Source organism: Ceratotherium simum, chromosome 2 (genome assembly GCF_057802395.1).
Source record: "Ceratotherium simum simum isolate JZ-2026a chromosome 2, ASM5780239v1, whole genome shotgun sequence".
In the NCBI taxonomy this organism is placed as follows: Eukaryota; Metazoa; Chordata; class Mammalia; order Perissodactyla; family Rhinocerotidae; genus Ceratotherium; species Ceratotherium simum.
This window is the reverse complement of record NC_141901.1, coordinates 71,212,896-71,230,002: the sequence shown is the minus strand read 5'-3', so window position 1 is coordinate 71,230,002 and position 17,107 is coordinate 71,212,896. Positions and strand designations below refer to the sequence as shown.

The following is a 17,107-nucleotide window of genomic DNA, read 5'->3' as shown; positions in this document are numbered from 1 at the left end:
AATACCACACACAGTGTTGATTACTGTAGCTATATAGTAAGCCTTAACATAGGTAGACTTTATTCGAATATTTTTCAAAATTGTCTTAGTGCTTTGCCTTTCTATATAAGTTTTAGAGTAAGCCTGTCTCTGTCTACAAAAAATCCTTCCTGGATTTTGATAGGATTATGTTAAATTTAGATTAATTTTGGGAGAATTGACCTTTTTACTATGTAGAGCCTTCCAATCCAGGAACATGGTTTCTCCATTTATTTAGGTCTTTGATTTCTTTCACCAGCATTTGATAATTTCAGCATACAGATCCTTATATATTTTGTTAGATTTATATGTATGTCATTTTCTTTGGAGTGATTGTAAATGGTATTGTGTTTTTAATTTCACTTCCAGTTTTTTTTTTTTTAAGGATTTTATTTATTTATTTTTTCCCCCAAAGCCCCAGTAGATAGTTGTCTGTCATAGCTGCACATCCTTCTAGTTGCTGTATGTGGGATGCGGCCTCAGCATGGCCAGAGGAGCGGTGCGTCGGTGCGCACCCAGGATCCGAACCCGGGCCGCCGGCAGCGGAGCGCGCACACTTAACCACTAAGCCACGGGGCCGGCCCTCCAGTTTGTTTTTGAATATCAAGCAAAAATCCAACAAAATAGAACTCTAAAATGTGTCTCTTGAAGCTCTGGCCTTTTCTTTCAGCTTGCTCCTACAAATGGCTTTACTAGGCCTTTTAGAATTAAAATAAGGGTGGAAAGGTTAGATTTATTAGTCCATCCAGCCACTTGATGTCAGATGTAGAAACAATCCCTTTTACAACATCTGATCATTATTGCCACTTGAAAACTTCCAGGAACTGGGGAGTAGTCTCTTTCTTTATATATAAGGGAGTTCATTTCAATGTCTGATAACTGATTCTCATTGTTCATTTTGCTGTTGACTCATGGTCATTGAAGACCTCCAAATTTTTTCCCTGCCCTGCATCTTCTCGCCTTTTTCTTTCAGATGCAAGGATCCAGAGTCCATCTCTGTGTGCCCTCTCTCAAATAACATCATCTTAGGTCTGGATTCTTTATTCTGTGCCCTTCCCCCAGACCTACATTAAGTGTAGTGTGGCTCCAGTTTCTAATGACACAAGCCTTCCAGAAGCCCAGATATCTGCAAGTGATGGGAGTACAGAAGCAGAAAGGTGCCTAAAGCTTGTGGGGGGAAGAGTGGCTTGTCTAGATGGTATGAAGGAAATGACCAATAATACATCAAACTCCACCAAGCATTGGACTCTTCTATATGCTATTTTAACGAAGTTTTGAGATGTTACTTAAAATATTTCTACAAATGAAGAAATAGGCTCAAAGGAATTTTGATTTCCCAAGATCACCCAGTTGGCAAATGGTCCAAAGATAATGGACAACATAATCTCAAATTGTGTTGGTTAAAAATTAAGATTCTGGAACCATATTCTAGATCTAAACAATCAGTTTCTGGGGTGGGTTGAGGAGTGGAGCAAGCTCCCTGGGTGCTTATTTAGCATTCTAAACTTTCAGAATGATCTTTGCCCCTATATTTTGAGCATCTTATAGTTAACAATGCATGTTTGTGCAACAGATGAATAAGTACACATAAACAACTCCAATGCAAGGTAGAATGATATACAATAAGCACAGAGAACTATGGGTTTTCAAATTGAAGGAAGAGCACACTTAGCTAAGATGAGATCAGTGAAGGCTTTAAGGACTAGACAGCATTTACAACGACTAGTAGACAAGATTTTCTTTGATTGTAATCTTTATTATATATATTCAGCGCAGTATTCATTGCTCATTTTATATGGCTGTCCACAACTATAATACAATTTGAGCAACAATGATTGTGCATTAGTATACTTCAGATGAAAAACCATTACATGTTGAATCAATTTCTTTTAAAATTTCAGATAAAGAATTGTCATTTGGAGAGGCATACAAATAGTTACTCAATTTTTGTCAATTTTAAGACGTAATAACAATGCTTAAGAAAGATAAATACACTTAACATAAAATTACATTTCAATTTGTCATTTATTTCAGTGCTATTTCAACCACTTATTTACCCTCTATGTCTTGAAATTCACATTAAAAAATTGCATATTAATGATCCAAATGCAAATGAGTGAAACTCTAGGCCTTAAATATTGCCGTATTCTTAAAAAAGTTTATATAATTAAAAACCAAAGACAAAATCAGCCAAGTGATAAATAGCTTACTCAATTTTAGCATAATTTTAATTTTGAAATTGAATACTGACATTAAAAAACCATGAGGCAGATAAAGAGTATGCCTTTAGAAATATTAAAGAACTTATTTCTTTGCTTACAAATTTTACTTTTTTTGGTTAATACAGGCAGCCATTATTTAAGATGCTTAAATAAACTCACTCTTTTCACTTTGTGTCTATAAAAATAAAATTGTCCTCAATATTCCTAAATTTTTTATTTTCCAAAGAAGGCTATTACTATATGGTAAGAAGTTAGTGAATCAAGGGCTTAAAATCAGTGGCACAAATCATATGTAGAAGATGATGTAACAAATTGTTAGATGAAGGGTCAGAGTACAGTACAGTAACCAGCCATACATAAGAGGTAGAATTCTTAATCACAGTTTTATAGAAAAGATGCAGTAGTTTATATCTGTACTGTTTTATTAGTTATAGTATTGTAAGTTTGCTTCTCATTACGACTTGAACAGAAGGGAGAAAAAGAAGGGCTCTTCACAGGCCATGATATTTTTGGCCTTTGTTTTGCATGTGTTACAGGGACTACTCCTGGACACTTAAAGCATTTTCTTGGCCAATAAGTTAATTGATCATTATATGGCATTTACCTCATTTTTAAAAAGCTTCAAAATAGGGAAATCTAAGCTTCTGTTCTCCCAAGGGCTTAAGAAAGAGGGAAATAAATCTCTTTTTGTACCACTCTGAGTGTGAATTATAAATGAAACCATTATCTCTGGATATCATTATTGCTTATTAAGAATTCCAGCAGTACTAACCTACAGAGGGGTTCTATACTCATAAGTGGATTGTTTCTAACTCATATTTGTCATAAACAATATTATAAATGGGTATAACCAAAAAATTCTATTTAATTCATGATGTAGCTAAATTACTAGTATTTGAGTAAGACTCCACAGACTGGAATAAGCTAGGATGGCAGAGACTTTATATATATAGTTATTCACACATTGAGTGTTTAACCTTGGGAATTTGTGGGTTTCCTATCCTTACTTGAATGTCAATAAATAAAGTGATCAGAAAGGTCATTTTATGAAAGTTAAAATTATAATAAATATGTACACCCAGTGCTAAACCTTACAGTAGGGCTTATGTTTCATAACATGTACCTGAATACTTAGATAATTCAAAACAGTTGTAAAAAATAAAAACCCACAGCCAAGTATAGTTTTTTCCAATTAACTGGAAATTAATATCATGATTTATATTAGGATTGAGTCCATGATGAGCCAGTCAGATTCCAGATACTTACAGTTTAAGTGAACTTAATTTTGATCAGATATTCTCAAGCTTACCTAAATTCTTTTTTATTCATTTTATTAGTTCTTTTTACATAAGATTTTGAGAACTCAGAAAAGGAGATATTTATTTACATTAGGCCCAGATCCTTTTAGCAATATTTCCTTCACAACTGCTGGTAATAATGTATTATCCAAGTCAGTAGTCTTGTTAAAATGAATGCAATACTGTTGACATATAATATAAAAATAAAATTATTTTCCCACACATTTAATTTTAAAATCCTATTACCTTAGTTAAGAATTAGAATGTGTCCTTACGGAGGCTGAGCAACCTTTAGCTGTTCTTCACTTCAAAGAGAAAATCTGTCCTAATTTTAATAAGTTGACTTAGCATTTGTAAGAACTGTCAAAATGTCAGCTTTTGGGAATGTAGGCTAAGTATATAAAACTAATACTTTTTGCTAATATTTTAAATTGAAATATATTTAGTTATAAAAATCTCACAAATCTTTCACAGCTATGCTTCTATTTACATTATAGGAGAGAGGCACATGTAAAAAGAGAAAAGTTGAGTCTGTTTTCTAAAGGTATATTCAATTCATGATTAGGTAATTCTCAGATGACTTATAACGTAATATATTGAAAACTTCTACAATTAATTTGTAATTGCAACATTTACAAATAAACATCTAGGTAAGAGAATCTTTTAAAAACATTGTTCGGTGTTGCATTTAGGCCCAACGTTCATTTATTTAAATCACTTATGATATCTGCAAAATCTTTTTCAAACTGAGGGAAATGCTGTTATTAATATGGCTTCATTCAACTACACCTATACTCTGCAGAATATTTCTGTTATACACTTAAGTACAACTGGAGCAATAAGATTACTTGCACAGACGAAAGTGAAGACTTTCCTTTCACATTAATATTATACTTGTTTCACACCTATGGTAATGCCTGAAAACATTTTGGAAAAAACTATTAATGGTCTTGACTGTAACAGTTCATTGCAATTTTCCGTCTCTTTTTCAATGTTAATTACTCTGATTTGGAATTTTAAGTTCTACTTTTCCTCTTATCTTCAAATAGGCTCTTTAGCATATACACTTGAATGGCTGACACCAGCACCATTACCACTAAATTAACCATAGACCAGAAATTGACTCTGTCAAAGTTGCTTTCTTGTATGTTTCGATCACGAGCTTCAAATGCTCTAAGCAGAGTTTGGATATGACCACTTTTGCTTAGTCTGGACTTGATACTGTTGATGGATTCCTGGAGATAAATAAAATAATTTTACTATAAAACAATGCTCAGTAATTTTAAGTTAACTTAAAAATGTGCTTCATAGTACCCTGATATTCTTATTAGTTTTATATCCAAACACAATTTTAATTAAAGGACAGGTACTATGTAGATTACCTAAAGATCTTCTGTAAGGTTATATAAAAGTTCTGATATATTTAAATTATTGTTTATAAATAGTTATTTAACAAAGGAGCAAAGCTACTGTGAATTGAAAATAAATAAAATGAAAATATATTTGAATACCATAGTGCCAGGAATTTTATCTACATTATGTCTTTCTTAGCTCTCACAACCATAAGAAAATGACTAAGTTTAAAAAACAGAACTGATAACAGCTTGTAGGTATTTACCTTTATATAATCCATTGTGTGTTTATAATATTTTCTACTTTGAATGTTAGTCTGGTCCAATTTAGTATCTAGCAAAAACACCAAATGTTTTTATCTCACAAATAGTAGTGAAATTAGAAAATATTTCAATTTTAGATATGTATACTACACATCCAAAAGAACAATCTATTCTTCATACAAAAATGTTCCAAGATCACATTCATAAAACAAGCTTACCAAGATGCATTCTAAGTTGCATATCTTCTGAAAACACTGTATTTATAGTAGGGTCCTGGTAAGAAGTGATGTGAAAACTATAAAAGGGCTATATGAATATAAGGTAAAATTAAGTTGAGATTTGAAATGTCAAAATATTTATGGCAAAAATAAGAAAATACTAGCAAAAGATTTTCCTAGTTAGTCACCTTGCTTAAAATCCTCATTTAAGCAAAAAAATACCTCAAAATTTCAGACTGCTCTGCTAAACCTACAAAAGTACAAAGTGTGATATTTATCAAATGGGCATATTTGTAAAGGAATGGTAACCTAGTAATGCAAATACTTGCCAGAAAAATATGGGATTCAGATTCCCAAATAAAAAGACCATGTGTAATTCTTTTCAATATCATAATGATAGTCAAATATAAAATTAAGTTTGCTGTTATGATACAAAATTTGGGAGGAGTAAATGGAAAAACCTCCTGAAAGACATTTTATTTTTCATGAAAAAGGACTTATAAGTATTTTAAGCCATATTTAAAATGGAACTTTCGGTTATTTTGTTTAACTGTGTGAATGAAATCTTGAGAATGCACTGAGTACTAATAAGATTTATAACTACTTGTATTTTGTTTTATTGGCAAAATAAATTTAAAATGGAAGAATGTATTAATATGATGGAGATTTTAAAAATGGGTAGGAAGAAGACTGGACCAGTAGTGGAACTATGGATACATCACTTCCATTTTAAGCCCGTTCCTTATCCATAAAAGGGAATGAGAGGGGAAAAGGAGGGAGGTTGGAGCTAGACTAATGATAACTCTTTTTCCAATGCTAAAATTCAACTAAGTTTAATATTCATATGAAACCATGGTGAGCTCAAAGACTGTCATGTTAAAAATTCATGCCAATCAAACTTAATCCTTTCAGTTTCACAGTAACACCAATGGAAAAGGTAAGAAAACTAAAATTTATTGTGTGCCAGACACTGTTTAAAGCACTTACACCCATGCTATATCACATTTCATCCTCACAACTCTAGAGGTATTATCCCCTTTTGCAGGTTAGGAAACTAAGGCTTAGAGAGCTTAGTCACTAAGGAATTACACATATGATATGATCATTTAATTTTCTGACTTCTCAAGCTAACTGATCTACAGTATGTCTCTTTTGCTTTAATTTGATAGGTGCTTTCCTGAGAAACCTCAAGTGATCAAAATATCACATTATTAAAAAAAAGTTTCAGGTTGTAAAAGTATTAGAGGTTATACAGTTTCAAACTTGCAGTAATCACGTTATTTCTCCTGCCGGTATATATGCTGTTTACAGATATCGCTGAGTAAATTCTATCATTGATTACATCTAGCTGTGGATGAAGGGTAATGACCTTTCCCCCTTATCACTGGCTATACTATTATTAGCAAACAGGTTCTTATAGATGCATATTTCATTATGCATGTTTATGATTAACAAATCAGAAAGTGATTCAAGCAAAGAAGCTATATTCTAAAAAAGTTTGTCCTCCTGAGTGTAGTGCTAGTTTCTGATAATTGCTAGGTCTACTCTGAATAATGTCAACAGAGCAAGTTAAGTAATAGTAAATTTCATGTTATAAAAACTATGCTGTAGGAAAAATGCCTGTACACCTTAAGTGTTTACAAATTACTCAGTTTTATTCTATGTGTAAGTACACTACAGATCGTTACATTCTTCTGTTTGTGAACATTCTAAGGGAGTTTTGTAGTTAAGAGCCTGTGTTCAAATTCTAGTTCTCCCTCTCTCTGGTTATGTTACCTAATCTCCCTAAGCCACAATTTCCTCATTGGAAAGATGGAGAGAAATAATCCTCATAGAGTTAATTAAGGATTTCATGAGCTAATGCAGAAAAAATGCTGAGCTCAGTGCCTATCATATAGTAAGGCCTCTGAATGTTAATAATTTTTTATTATTTTATTAAAAGACCGTACTGACCAGGATGTCTTCCAGTTTCATATCCAACATATCTGTGCCACTAATATATTTCTTCCAGTCCTCTTGTTCTTGCTCCTGTTCTCCCATATTATCCAGAATTAATTCAAAGAAAATCACCTTCTCAGAAATGGTGCTGAATGTATTATCAAAGCAGAACATGTAGTCACCAACTTCAGTCTCTACCCTGTAATAAAAAAAGTACATGTCTTCAGTTATCTATACTTCTATTTGGGATCAAAGGAAAAAATACTGTCAATAAAGAGAAGAAATAACTTGGTTTATAATAATTGGATAGCTTACTGAAAGAAAGACTTCCTTAGTATTGAAAGATAATTTGTAATTTCTTGGGAAAGAGGCAACCTGGAAATACATATTCAAGTACTTGCAACTTAGATGTGCTTGGCATTTACTCAGTAAATTATGGTAAATGATCTTGACTTAATTTTTGGAAACAGATAGGATTAAAAACCTATATACGTGATACCTCATGATGAACTTTATTTTTTTTGGTGAGGAAGATTGGCCCTGAGCTAACATCTGTTGCCAGTCTTCCTCTTTTTGCTGAGGAAGATTAGCCCTGAGCTAACATCTGTGCCCATCTTCCTCTATTTTGTATATGGGACGCCACCACAGCATGGCTTGATAAGTGGTGCATAGCTCCACGCCTGGGACCTGCACCTGCGAACCCTGGGCCGCCGAAGCTGAGCACGCGAACTTAACCACTACGCCACCGGGCCAGCCCCTCGCGATGAACTTTAATATTTATACATTATTAAAAGTAATTTATAATGAGTTCAATTCATATGCAAATATGACTACAAACCTCCCCCCTTTCAATTGAGATTAATCAGTAAAGTAAGTTTTGTTTTCAAAAGCAGTGATGGATTGTTCTAAATACTTTCTTCTAGGGTTCTTGCTGATTAAGTACATCTTTGTCGTCTAGTTTATAAAGATTAGGGATGAGGTCAGTGACCAACAACTGGAGCTTTACCCTCAGTGGCATTACTTTTACTGAATAAATGCCACTCATATCTAAACTAAACTCATGATCTTGGTCTCATTAGCTTCACATTCAAGATAATTGGCCTGGGCAGAGTTAATTTAGCAAAATGGTTTCCTAATAATTTTTTTGTGAAGAGAAACTTTAACAAGCAAAATATTGCGCTTACTTTTCAAGGTAAGTAAAATAAGGTTCACATAGATTAAGATACTTGCTCATGATCACATAGCCTGTTATAGGCATAGATGAAGCTTGGTTTTCTGACTCAAGTTAATTGATCTTTCTACAATACTGCTCAGAGCCTGTCTGCATTCTTTGCAATCTCCTCAATCATAACAAAGCTTTGTCTTTTGAGGATGTATTTTTAATCTTTGGAAGGAGCCTGAAGCAAACACTGGTGAATACACTGGGGAACAATTTTAAAAGGAAAAAACAAAACAAAATGTCATGATTATTATGCAAAGTTAAATATAATGTTAATAGCTTTTTAATTTAATTTTGTTTAGTCTTAATTTTATTTAACTCAACTTTCTTTAGCCATTCTTAACCCTGCACTGGATAAAAAGGGTAAGCTTTGTACCTACTCTTTTTATATATAAAGCAGATATACATACAGTACAAAAACGGACATGTAGTATATTTGTGGTATTAAAATTTCATGGGAGGATAATTAGGGAAAAAAGTCTTAAAAGGCTGCATCAGGATGGGGTAAAAATGAAAAAAGTTTGAGAAGCACTGACTCAAATGTATGAGCTTCAGCATGTGTACAAAAAACTTTTTTACTTTATAGTCATTCCTATATTAATTCTATATCTATGTTCCTATATATTCCTACATTCCTATATTAATCTTTCTAAATCTGTGTTGACTGCTTTTAGTAGAAAGGAATTTTATTACTAAAAATGATACAAAATATTATCCAAATAAAAATGCATAGAATAAATTTTCCTTTCAAGTAGAATAAAGAGGTAGCATAAGTAATCCAAAATGTATAAGTTCTGCTGTGCGTTAGGATAATATTTATTCAGTTGGCTAGAAAAAGGTATTTATAGGACTTCGCTCTCCAGGCAGTGCTAGACAAATAGGTATTACTTAAGCTGTTTAAGGCTCTGTTTGGGGACAGTTTTACTAGCCTTGACTTCTGGAAGGACAGTATTTGTTTCAAAGATTTAACTTAAGAAAAAAGCTATTTCAGTGCCATAACTAAGATTTTAGTTGCCTTTAAAAAATATAGCTAAAGATACAATTTTTGTTTAAACCTAATTTATAGAAAGTAGATTTATAAATTTGGTGTAGTGATTAAGACTCAATTGGACTGCCTGGTTTTAAATCCTGGCTTCACTGTTCCGTAGCTGTGCAACCTTCATCGACTGACTTAAGCGCTCTAGCCTCAATTTCCTCATCGGTAAGATGATAATAATATGTACCTCATAGGAATGTGGTGAAGAATAAAAAAAATTAATACATGTAAAGTGCTTAGAACAGTGGCCTGGTAGGTACATCAAAAGAACTCAATAAATAAATAAAAACTCTTGTTCATATACCTATCAAAGAGAAAGCATGGGCAATTCCAAGTATATCAATCTAAACTGACTTTTTAAATTACTATTTCTTGGGCCGGCCCGGTGGCTTAGCGGTTAAGCGCGCGCGCTCCGCTGCTGGCAGCCCGGGTTTGGATCCCGGGCACGCACCGACGCACCACTTCTCCGGCCATGCTGGGGCCGCGTCCCACATACAGCAACTAGAAGGATGTGCAGCTATGACATACAACTATCTACTGGGGCTTTGGGGGAAAAATAAATAAATAAAATCTTTAAATTACTATTTCTGTTTATTAATAGTTTATGCAAATATTTTTTCTGAGCTCTGCATAGGTAAAATGCCATTTTAAAAAGTACTTTGAAATGAATATGTTAAAAAATTATGGTTGAGACATCTTTTCCCCCTCATTCATTCATCACTTACACTGGTTAACCAGGTACTTTGGTTAACAAAGACCAATAATTATAATAATAACTAGTACTTACATAGTGCTATGTGCCAGGGATGTTCTAAGCATCATATGGCAGAAAGCAAGAATTTGGTCCATCCTGCCTCCTCCTCTTAATAAATGTGTATCCCTGCAGACTTATTTAACATCTCTGAGCCTTCTTGTCTGTAAAGATTCCTTGTCTGTAAAATGGGAATCGGGGAATCAAAGAATCTATCTCATAGTGGGTTGGAATGATTAATTTAGAAGCATATAAAATGCAAAACCTAGTTTATGGCAAATATTAGATGCTCCGTATTTGCTCTTCTTCTTCCTATAAACTCACAGTTTAAACACAATAACAATATTGAGTAAAGACAGTGCTATAGTAAAATAATAGAACGGAACAGGGAAACACACCAGTGAGATATGAAGAAAGAGAAGTGAGATGTAAGAAGAGAATATATGGCCTTTTGTCAAACTCTAAACTCAAAGAGTTACAAAAAGTGTCTTCTTTCTATATGGTTTCCTATGGTCAGATTTTTTACTTTCAGGTCTTCTAATTACCTAAAAAGAGTGAGGGCTGAGTAAAAACAATAATTTTTACACAGACACACACACACACACACACACACACACACACACACACACACTCTGAGATGTATTATACTGTTGTTTTAAGAAAGAAAACAATGGGCAAAGATGACATAGCCAGCAGCTCAAGAAACCAGAATACATACCTGCAACAGGAACTTATAGTTAAAATAGCCTGTGCTAGCCAGAAAGGCAGGTTTAAAATGCCATAACAGATTGAATGCAATACCTAGGGAATACTCATTTATTTAACCAAAGCAAAGAAAAAATTGTCAGGATCAATACAAAATGCCTAAACAAAAAGAAAAAGGTTAATGGAAGACTTGTAGTTTAAGATAGACCACTATCAAAGACTGTTTAAAATGTTCATATGGAATCATTTAATACTGATAATTAATATCAAATGTGCTAAATTTCCCTGTGCTGCAGATAGCCCACTGGTCTTACTCAGCCCAAGGAACTCAACTAAGAGATTACTTACGTGTGAACTCCATCTGATTTTCTTTGTTCAAAAACTAAGGTTCTTCCTTCTGGAGAGGCAAGATGAAAATCAATATCTAATCCTGCTCCATCTAAAACCTGTAGAAAAGCACAGAAGAGAAGAACACATATTACAAATTCTGCAAATAAAAAATTAATAAAAATTATATAAAGTGGATCATAGGATGAAAAGATTTTCTAAACCTAGAGGGGTAAGAAAGTCAATGGACTCATGTTAGGGCTAGAAAGGAGCAGAAAGATCATTTAGTTCAATTCCATTCATTTTTGGAACTTGTCCCTTTCTTACCAATTCCTGTTGCCACCACCTAAATTTAGGCCTTATGGGTATTACTGAAATCCTCCTAAAACAGTGCCTTCATTGAGAAGCCCTATAGAATGGAAAAAAACATAGAAGGGATTTCAAATGGTGAAACTTTTTACTTAGGCAATTTAGGGCATGCTGTGTAACTTTTCTGAGTTTGTTTCTTCAATAAAATAAGAATAATTAGCTACTTCTTAGCCTGGAACTCAAGGCCTCCATGATCTGACTCCAACAGACTTCTTCATCGCATTCATCTACTATTACCCAATATGAACTGTATATTCCAAGTAGGCCATTTACTTAACGGCCTATGAACCCAATCTGTTCCTTTACGATCCCTAAATGTCCTGATGATGATGATGACAGCAGCTAACAATTACAGTTTACGCCACACATTGTTTTAAGTGGTTTATGTGGATTAATTCCTCACAACAACTCTAAAAGGTAGGTCCTATTTTTGTTCTCATTTTAATTAAAAAAAAAAAAACACACACACACACACAAAACTGAGGCATAGAGATGTACTTTTCCCAAGATGATACAATAAGTGGCATGGGCAAAATTTGAACTCAGCAATCGGCCTCCAATGGCTACTCTTTTTCTTATATTAACACTCCATTTTATTTTTCTTGGTGGCTTTAATGGAATGATATAAAACATTACCTACTCCTGTGCTCTACTTACTGATCAACAGAACTGGTTTCAAATGGCTAGCTAAATGTATGTAATTCTTTTTCTTCTATAAATCCCAATGAAATTAAGAAAACATAATACAAATAATCCATAACAACATTGGAAATCTAGGATGGCTGTTAACAGACTAGAAAAGTAAGGAATTTCTGGAAGATATTCCACTGAGCAAAGGATATATCTAGCTACCAATATCTATCAATCTCAAAATTCTCAATTAAACAGACGAGAGAAAAACCAAATATTTGTTGAAATTGATGCCCTCTTTTTCATGTTATCTCAGAGGATCAAATTCTGAAAAAATAGTTAATATAAACAGACTTAAAAATATGTTTCCTTGGATAAATATATATCTTCAGAGAAATTCAAGAATGTAAAATCCATAAAAAATGAAAATACTGATATGAAAAAGTTTTTAGAAAAGCCAAAAATGTGATTGCCAAAATAAAGCCTTAACAAATATAATGATAGCAGAACGAACATGGATGGAGACTGAAAATCAGAGAACAAGAAGGAGCCAAGGAATTCTCAGAACAAGGTGAAAAAGTATAGTAGATGAAAAGTATGAGGGAAATGGTAAGACCTTTCATGAAGGACAGTTAAACATTTTCAATACCCATCTAAGAATCATTTTAAAAGGAGAGACCCAAGAGAAACGAAGGGAGGAAATCATCAAATAGGAGAATAAAAATTCCTGCTTCAAAAGATAAAAATCTTTAGACTGAAAGGGTCTAATAGATGTGAAGCAGGATAAATGAAAAAAGATCCAAAAATCCTACTGAGTTTTCCAAAGGATTTAAGAACAACCTAGAAATTTCCAACGAGATGTCAGTAGAGAACTGGAAAATAACAAGAATTGGAATTGACATGAGAATTCTTATATGTAACACTAGATGCAAAAAAACACAATAGTCATGTCTTCAAGGTTCCCAAGTAAGAAAATTATATTTACTGAAGTGAAAGCAAAAAGTAAAGCCATTTTCAGATATCCAAGGACTCAAAGCATTCTAAAAGAATTACTCAAGGTTATCCTCCAAAAAACCAAAAAAAGATATCCATTAAATCAGAAAACGAGATATAACAAAACCAAGCAAAGATTCCAGTAAAACAAAGTTTAAAAGATGTTATTGGTAGTGGCTGTGAGGCTCAATGAAATTGTTAAAAATGATATTTAAGAATACAAAAGCTAATTTAAAAAAAATATATATTTAAAATATAGAATATTTATTAAAAATACCATAATCTGAAACTAAACTTCCCAATGATTTCAATGGAATATGATGCGCGAGTGCCACTTTTCCCTGTCTGTACTGCTGTTGTAATGGTCTTTAAGTTTCTCAAAGGTATTCTTCTGTCTTCTTCCTGAATGCCTTGGCATATGCTGTTCTTTTTACCCATCGCCTTGTTCTACTCACCCCTTATGCCTACTAAGCCCGATTCTTCTACAGATCTGAACTCTTCTACAGATCTGATCTGAGGATGTCTTCTCTCAATTCCCAGATGAAATCAAGTCCTCCTATTAAATAGTGTCATAGCTGCAGGCACTTACCCTCATAGCAATTATCAGTTATAATTTCACATTTATTTGTGTAATAATTTGATTAATGTTGTCTCCATACTAGACTGTATGAGGGCATGACCTATACTTTTACTTACCATTGTATCCTTAGCATCTAGCATAGTGATTACACAAATTAAGCACTCAATAATGATTTAAATTTTTAAATGAATGATCTATTTTATTCATAAGATATATGTACTGACATTTAAAAGTTCCACGAACTTAATATAATGTGGGGCTGGTGAATTATCCTAAAAGTGTCTTCCCAAACCTGGAAAGTAAGAAATGGGTAAAATTTTTCAATATGTCACAGTCACCCAAGGGCAATGTCTGGAACATCTGTTCCCTGACATTTTAAAAAGCGAGACAACAATCAGTAGCTTGTGTTACTGGGAAATTAATCGTGGAGTTAGAAAATGCAAACAAAAGTTGAAGATAATCTCTACCCTGCAAACCCCTCTAACCTTGTCTAGGACTACAGTAAAATGATTTTACTTCTCTCCTCAATCAAAACAATTAAATTGTTTAGGGAGAATGCTTTGGGGGAACAGTCCTTTTAAGAGTGACTAAAGATGCAAAGTATAAAGCTAAACCAAGCCAGTATACAACTCTAGAAGTGTAAATGTAAAAAACTAATATTCATTGGATATTTACTACATGTCAGGGATGGTCTATGAATACTTATTAACTCATTTTTTCAAGTCAACTCTATGCTGTAATTACTATTATCTCTATTTTACATGTGAGAGGTTAAGTAACTTGTTCAAAATCACACAGGTAGTAAGTGAGAGTCAGGATTTCAACCCAGGTATTTTATCTCTAGAGCTGGAGCTCTTAATCATAACAGGTCAGTAGTTAAAATAGATTTCCTCCCTAATACCTGGGTAAATACTGAGGAATTTTTGAATAATACAAATTGTTTCTTACCTGGACTATTTCACTAATCTCCTAGTGGATTTCCTTGTCTCTAATTTTGCCCTCCTTAAATCCATCTTCAACACTGTACCCAGTGATCTGAAAAACATTTTTGACTATGTTACCACACTGTTTAAATCTTCAGAGGCCCTTGTACAGAATAAGGGCAAAGCTACTTGGCATGGAGGACAAGACTAAGATTCATGATCCATTCTCCTGACCTCTTCAATCTCTTTTTTTTTTCCTACGCCCACCCTAGACTTTATAGTCTTAAAATCTAACAAAAACTCAGTACTTGTAGTGTCTACTACATACTCCCCACTGCGAAAACACTCACACTATGCATTTTCAGAACTGTCTATTCATTTTGTTCCTTTGCCTAAAATGTCCCTCCTTCCTTGCATTCTTGTCTCACTTAAGCATCTTTGTAGACTCAAATTTATTTTCTCCAGGAAGCCTTTATGAAACCCCAGAGAAGTCACCCTCCTCTAATAGCACTTAACCATACTTTATTGAAATTACCTGTTTATGAGCCAGTATCCCTTAAACATCAAGATCTTGAAAAAGGGACTCTCTGTATTGTACCCCCCACCCCCACCCCCGGCATACTGCCACATGGTAACTGTTCAGTAAATGAACTTCTGGAAATCAAGAAATGTTGAGTTGTAATCTCAGTTTTCCTCACTTTGTGACTTTGGATACTTTATGCTTACCTTATGCATCTATAAATAATCTAATGCTTAAGTTACTTCGGATGAGAATTCCACATAACTTTTTATTTTGCTCTATATCTGACAGTACCTGTTATTGAAAAAGATTCTATATATCAACTTAAAAAAACTAATATCTGATTATAAATTAACTTTTAAAAAATTAAAAGATGAACCACACGAACGCATCGTTTTTGCAGTGCTACCTAGAAACATCGAAATTTGCTGTGTGGAACTAACAAGATTTCTTCTAAGAAATTATCCTCTATCAGAATGACTACATAAATTAAGGCAACTCTCTATATAACATTACGCAGATACTAAAAAGGAAACAGTTACATGGAAGAAATGCTTACAATGCTGAATGAAAGAAAGGTTATAAAGTTTTAATATACAATTAGACCTTATTTGATTTAAAAATAATTGATATATAACTGAGGAAATGCACCATTAATTACATCAATAGCCCGTTTCAAAATATTCCAAAATTGGATTTAGTGACAATCACACGGTCACAATTCAAAAATCCTTAACCGAAGCAATGACAGTGAAGATTTATAATATCGGAAGTGGGTGAGGGTGGTGGGGAATAAAACAAGTGTCGTCATCTCGTCCAATGATCAAGGAGAACGTGTATCAGTCCTGTATTGCGAAATTCTCAGTACCGGAGCCTGTACTGGCTAGCAAAGCGATGGGTGAATTATAAAACAAAGAGAAAAAACCCGACAACACGAGCGCTGGCCTCTTTCCCACCGGAGGAAAGGGGAGAAGGCGGGTAGTCAATCCCAGGTCCCGCCTAACTTGTCGGTCTCCGGCCCAAGAGTCTCGCCTCGTGCGCCTGCGCGGAGCTGGCCGCCTGCCCCGGCGGCCCTCGTCTCTTCCCCAGCCCGGTCGTCCGCAAGAAGTTTCTAAGCGGGTGAGAGGCGACGACGCGGTGCGTCTGGGATAAAGGCAGGAGGCTAGCTCACCCTCTGCACTTACTTGGTACTCGATCTCCAGCGAGGCCTTCAGGGGCATGGGCTGGTAGAAACACTCCTTCTGGCCGGCCGGAAGGGTGAACGTGAAGTCGCTGTCTAAGGAGGGCGTGAAGCCGGCCGCACCCGGCAGCAGCACTGGGGGCAGAGCGGCCAAGAGGAGCACCGGGAAGGGCAGCCAGATCTTGTCGCCCATTCCTGCCGGGGCGATCTGGGATTGGAGAAAGCGTGCGAGTGTGGCACCGAGGCTCGGCTTTTCTTCCCTGGACTCCTCGTGGTAGGGAAACCTGGAGCCTGAAGAAACTCCAGGTGGCGGCCGTGGCACCGGCAAAAACTCCCTCAGAGGGGGAAACGCCGGCCTCCAAAGGGTGGGGACTGAGGGCGGGGCCACCAGTCCTTTTCCGCACCCTCCTCGGTCCCAGCCGCCTCCGGTCCGGCGTGTGAGCGGACCGCCTCACACCCAGACGGCTGCAAGTTCCCATGGCTTCCCTCACACCAATAGGCGTCGTGGGAATAATTATGGGAAATGTAGTTCCGAGCGAGCGGGCTCCGCCGCGTTCGCAGACT

The 17,107-nt window shown here is 35.0% G+C and overlaps 1 protein-coding gene across 9 annotated transcripts; it reads right to left on the bottom strand.

The window, feature by feature from the left end:
• Positions 1–1,736: 1,736 nt before the first annotated feature.
• TMED5 (transmembrane p24 trafficking protein 5) lies at positions 1,737–16,979 on the bottom strand. 9 transcript variants are annotated; one of them, XM_087447401.1, is made up of 8 exons: positions 16,548–16,688; positions 14,869–14,955; positions 11,676–11,757; positions 11,370–11,467; positions 7,326–7,509; positions 5,373–5,460; positions 5,157–5,224; positions 1,737–4,773 (listed from the first exon to the last, which is right to left on the bottom strand). In XM_087447401.1, the coding sequence occupies exons 5-8, from the start codon at positions 7,482–7,484 to the stop codon at positions 4,555–4,557; spliced, it is 534 nt and encodes a 177-aa protein (XP_087303527.1). In that variant the 5' UTR covers positions 7,485–7,509; positions 11,370–11,467; positions 11,676–11,757; positions 14,869–14,955; positions 16,548–16,688; the 3' UTR covers positions 1,737–4,554. The 9 variants fall into 9 exon arrangements, with proteins under 9 accessions (XP_087303527.1, XP_087303536.1, XP_087303544.1 ...); XM_087447410.1 differs by lacking the exon at positions 11,676–11,757; XM_087447418.1 differs by lacking the exon at positions 14,869–14,955 and having other exon boundaries at positions 16,548–16,679.
• Positions 16,980–17,107: the final 128 nt, after the last annotated feature.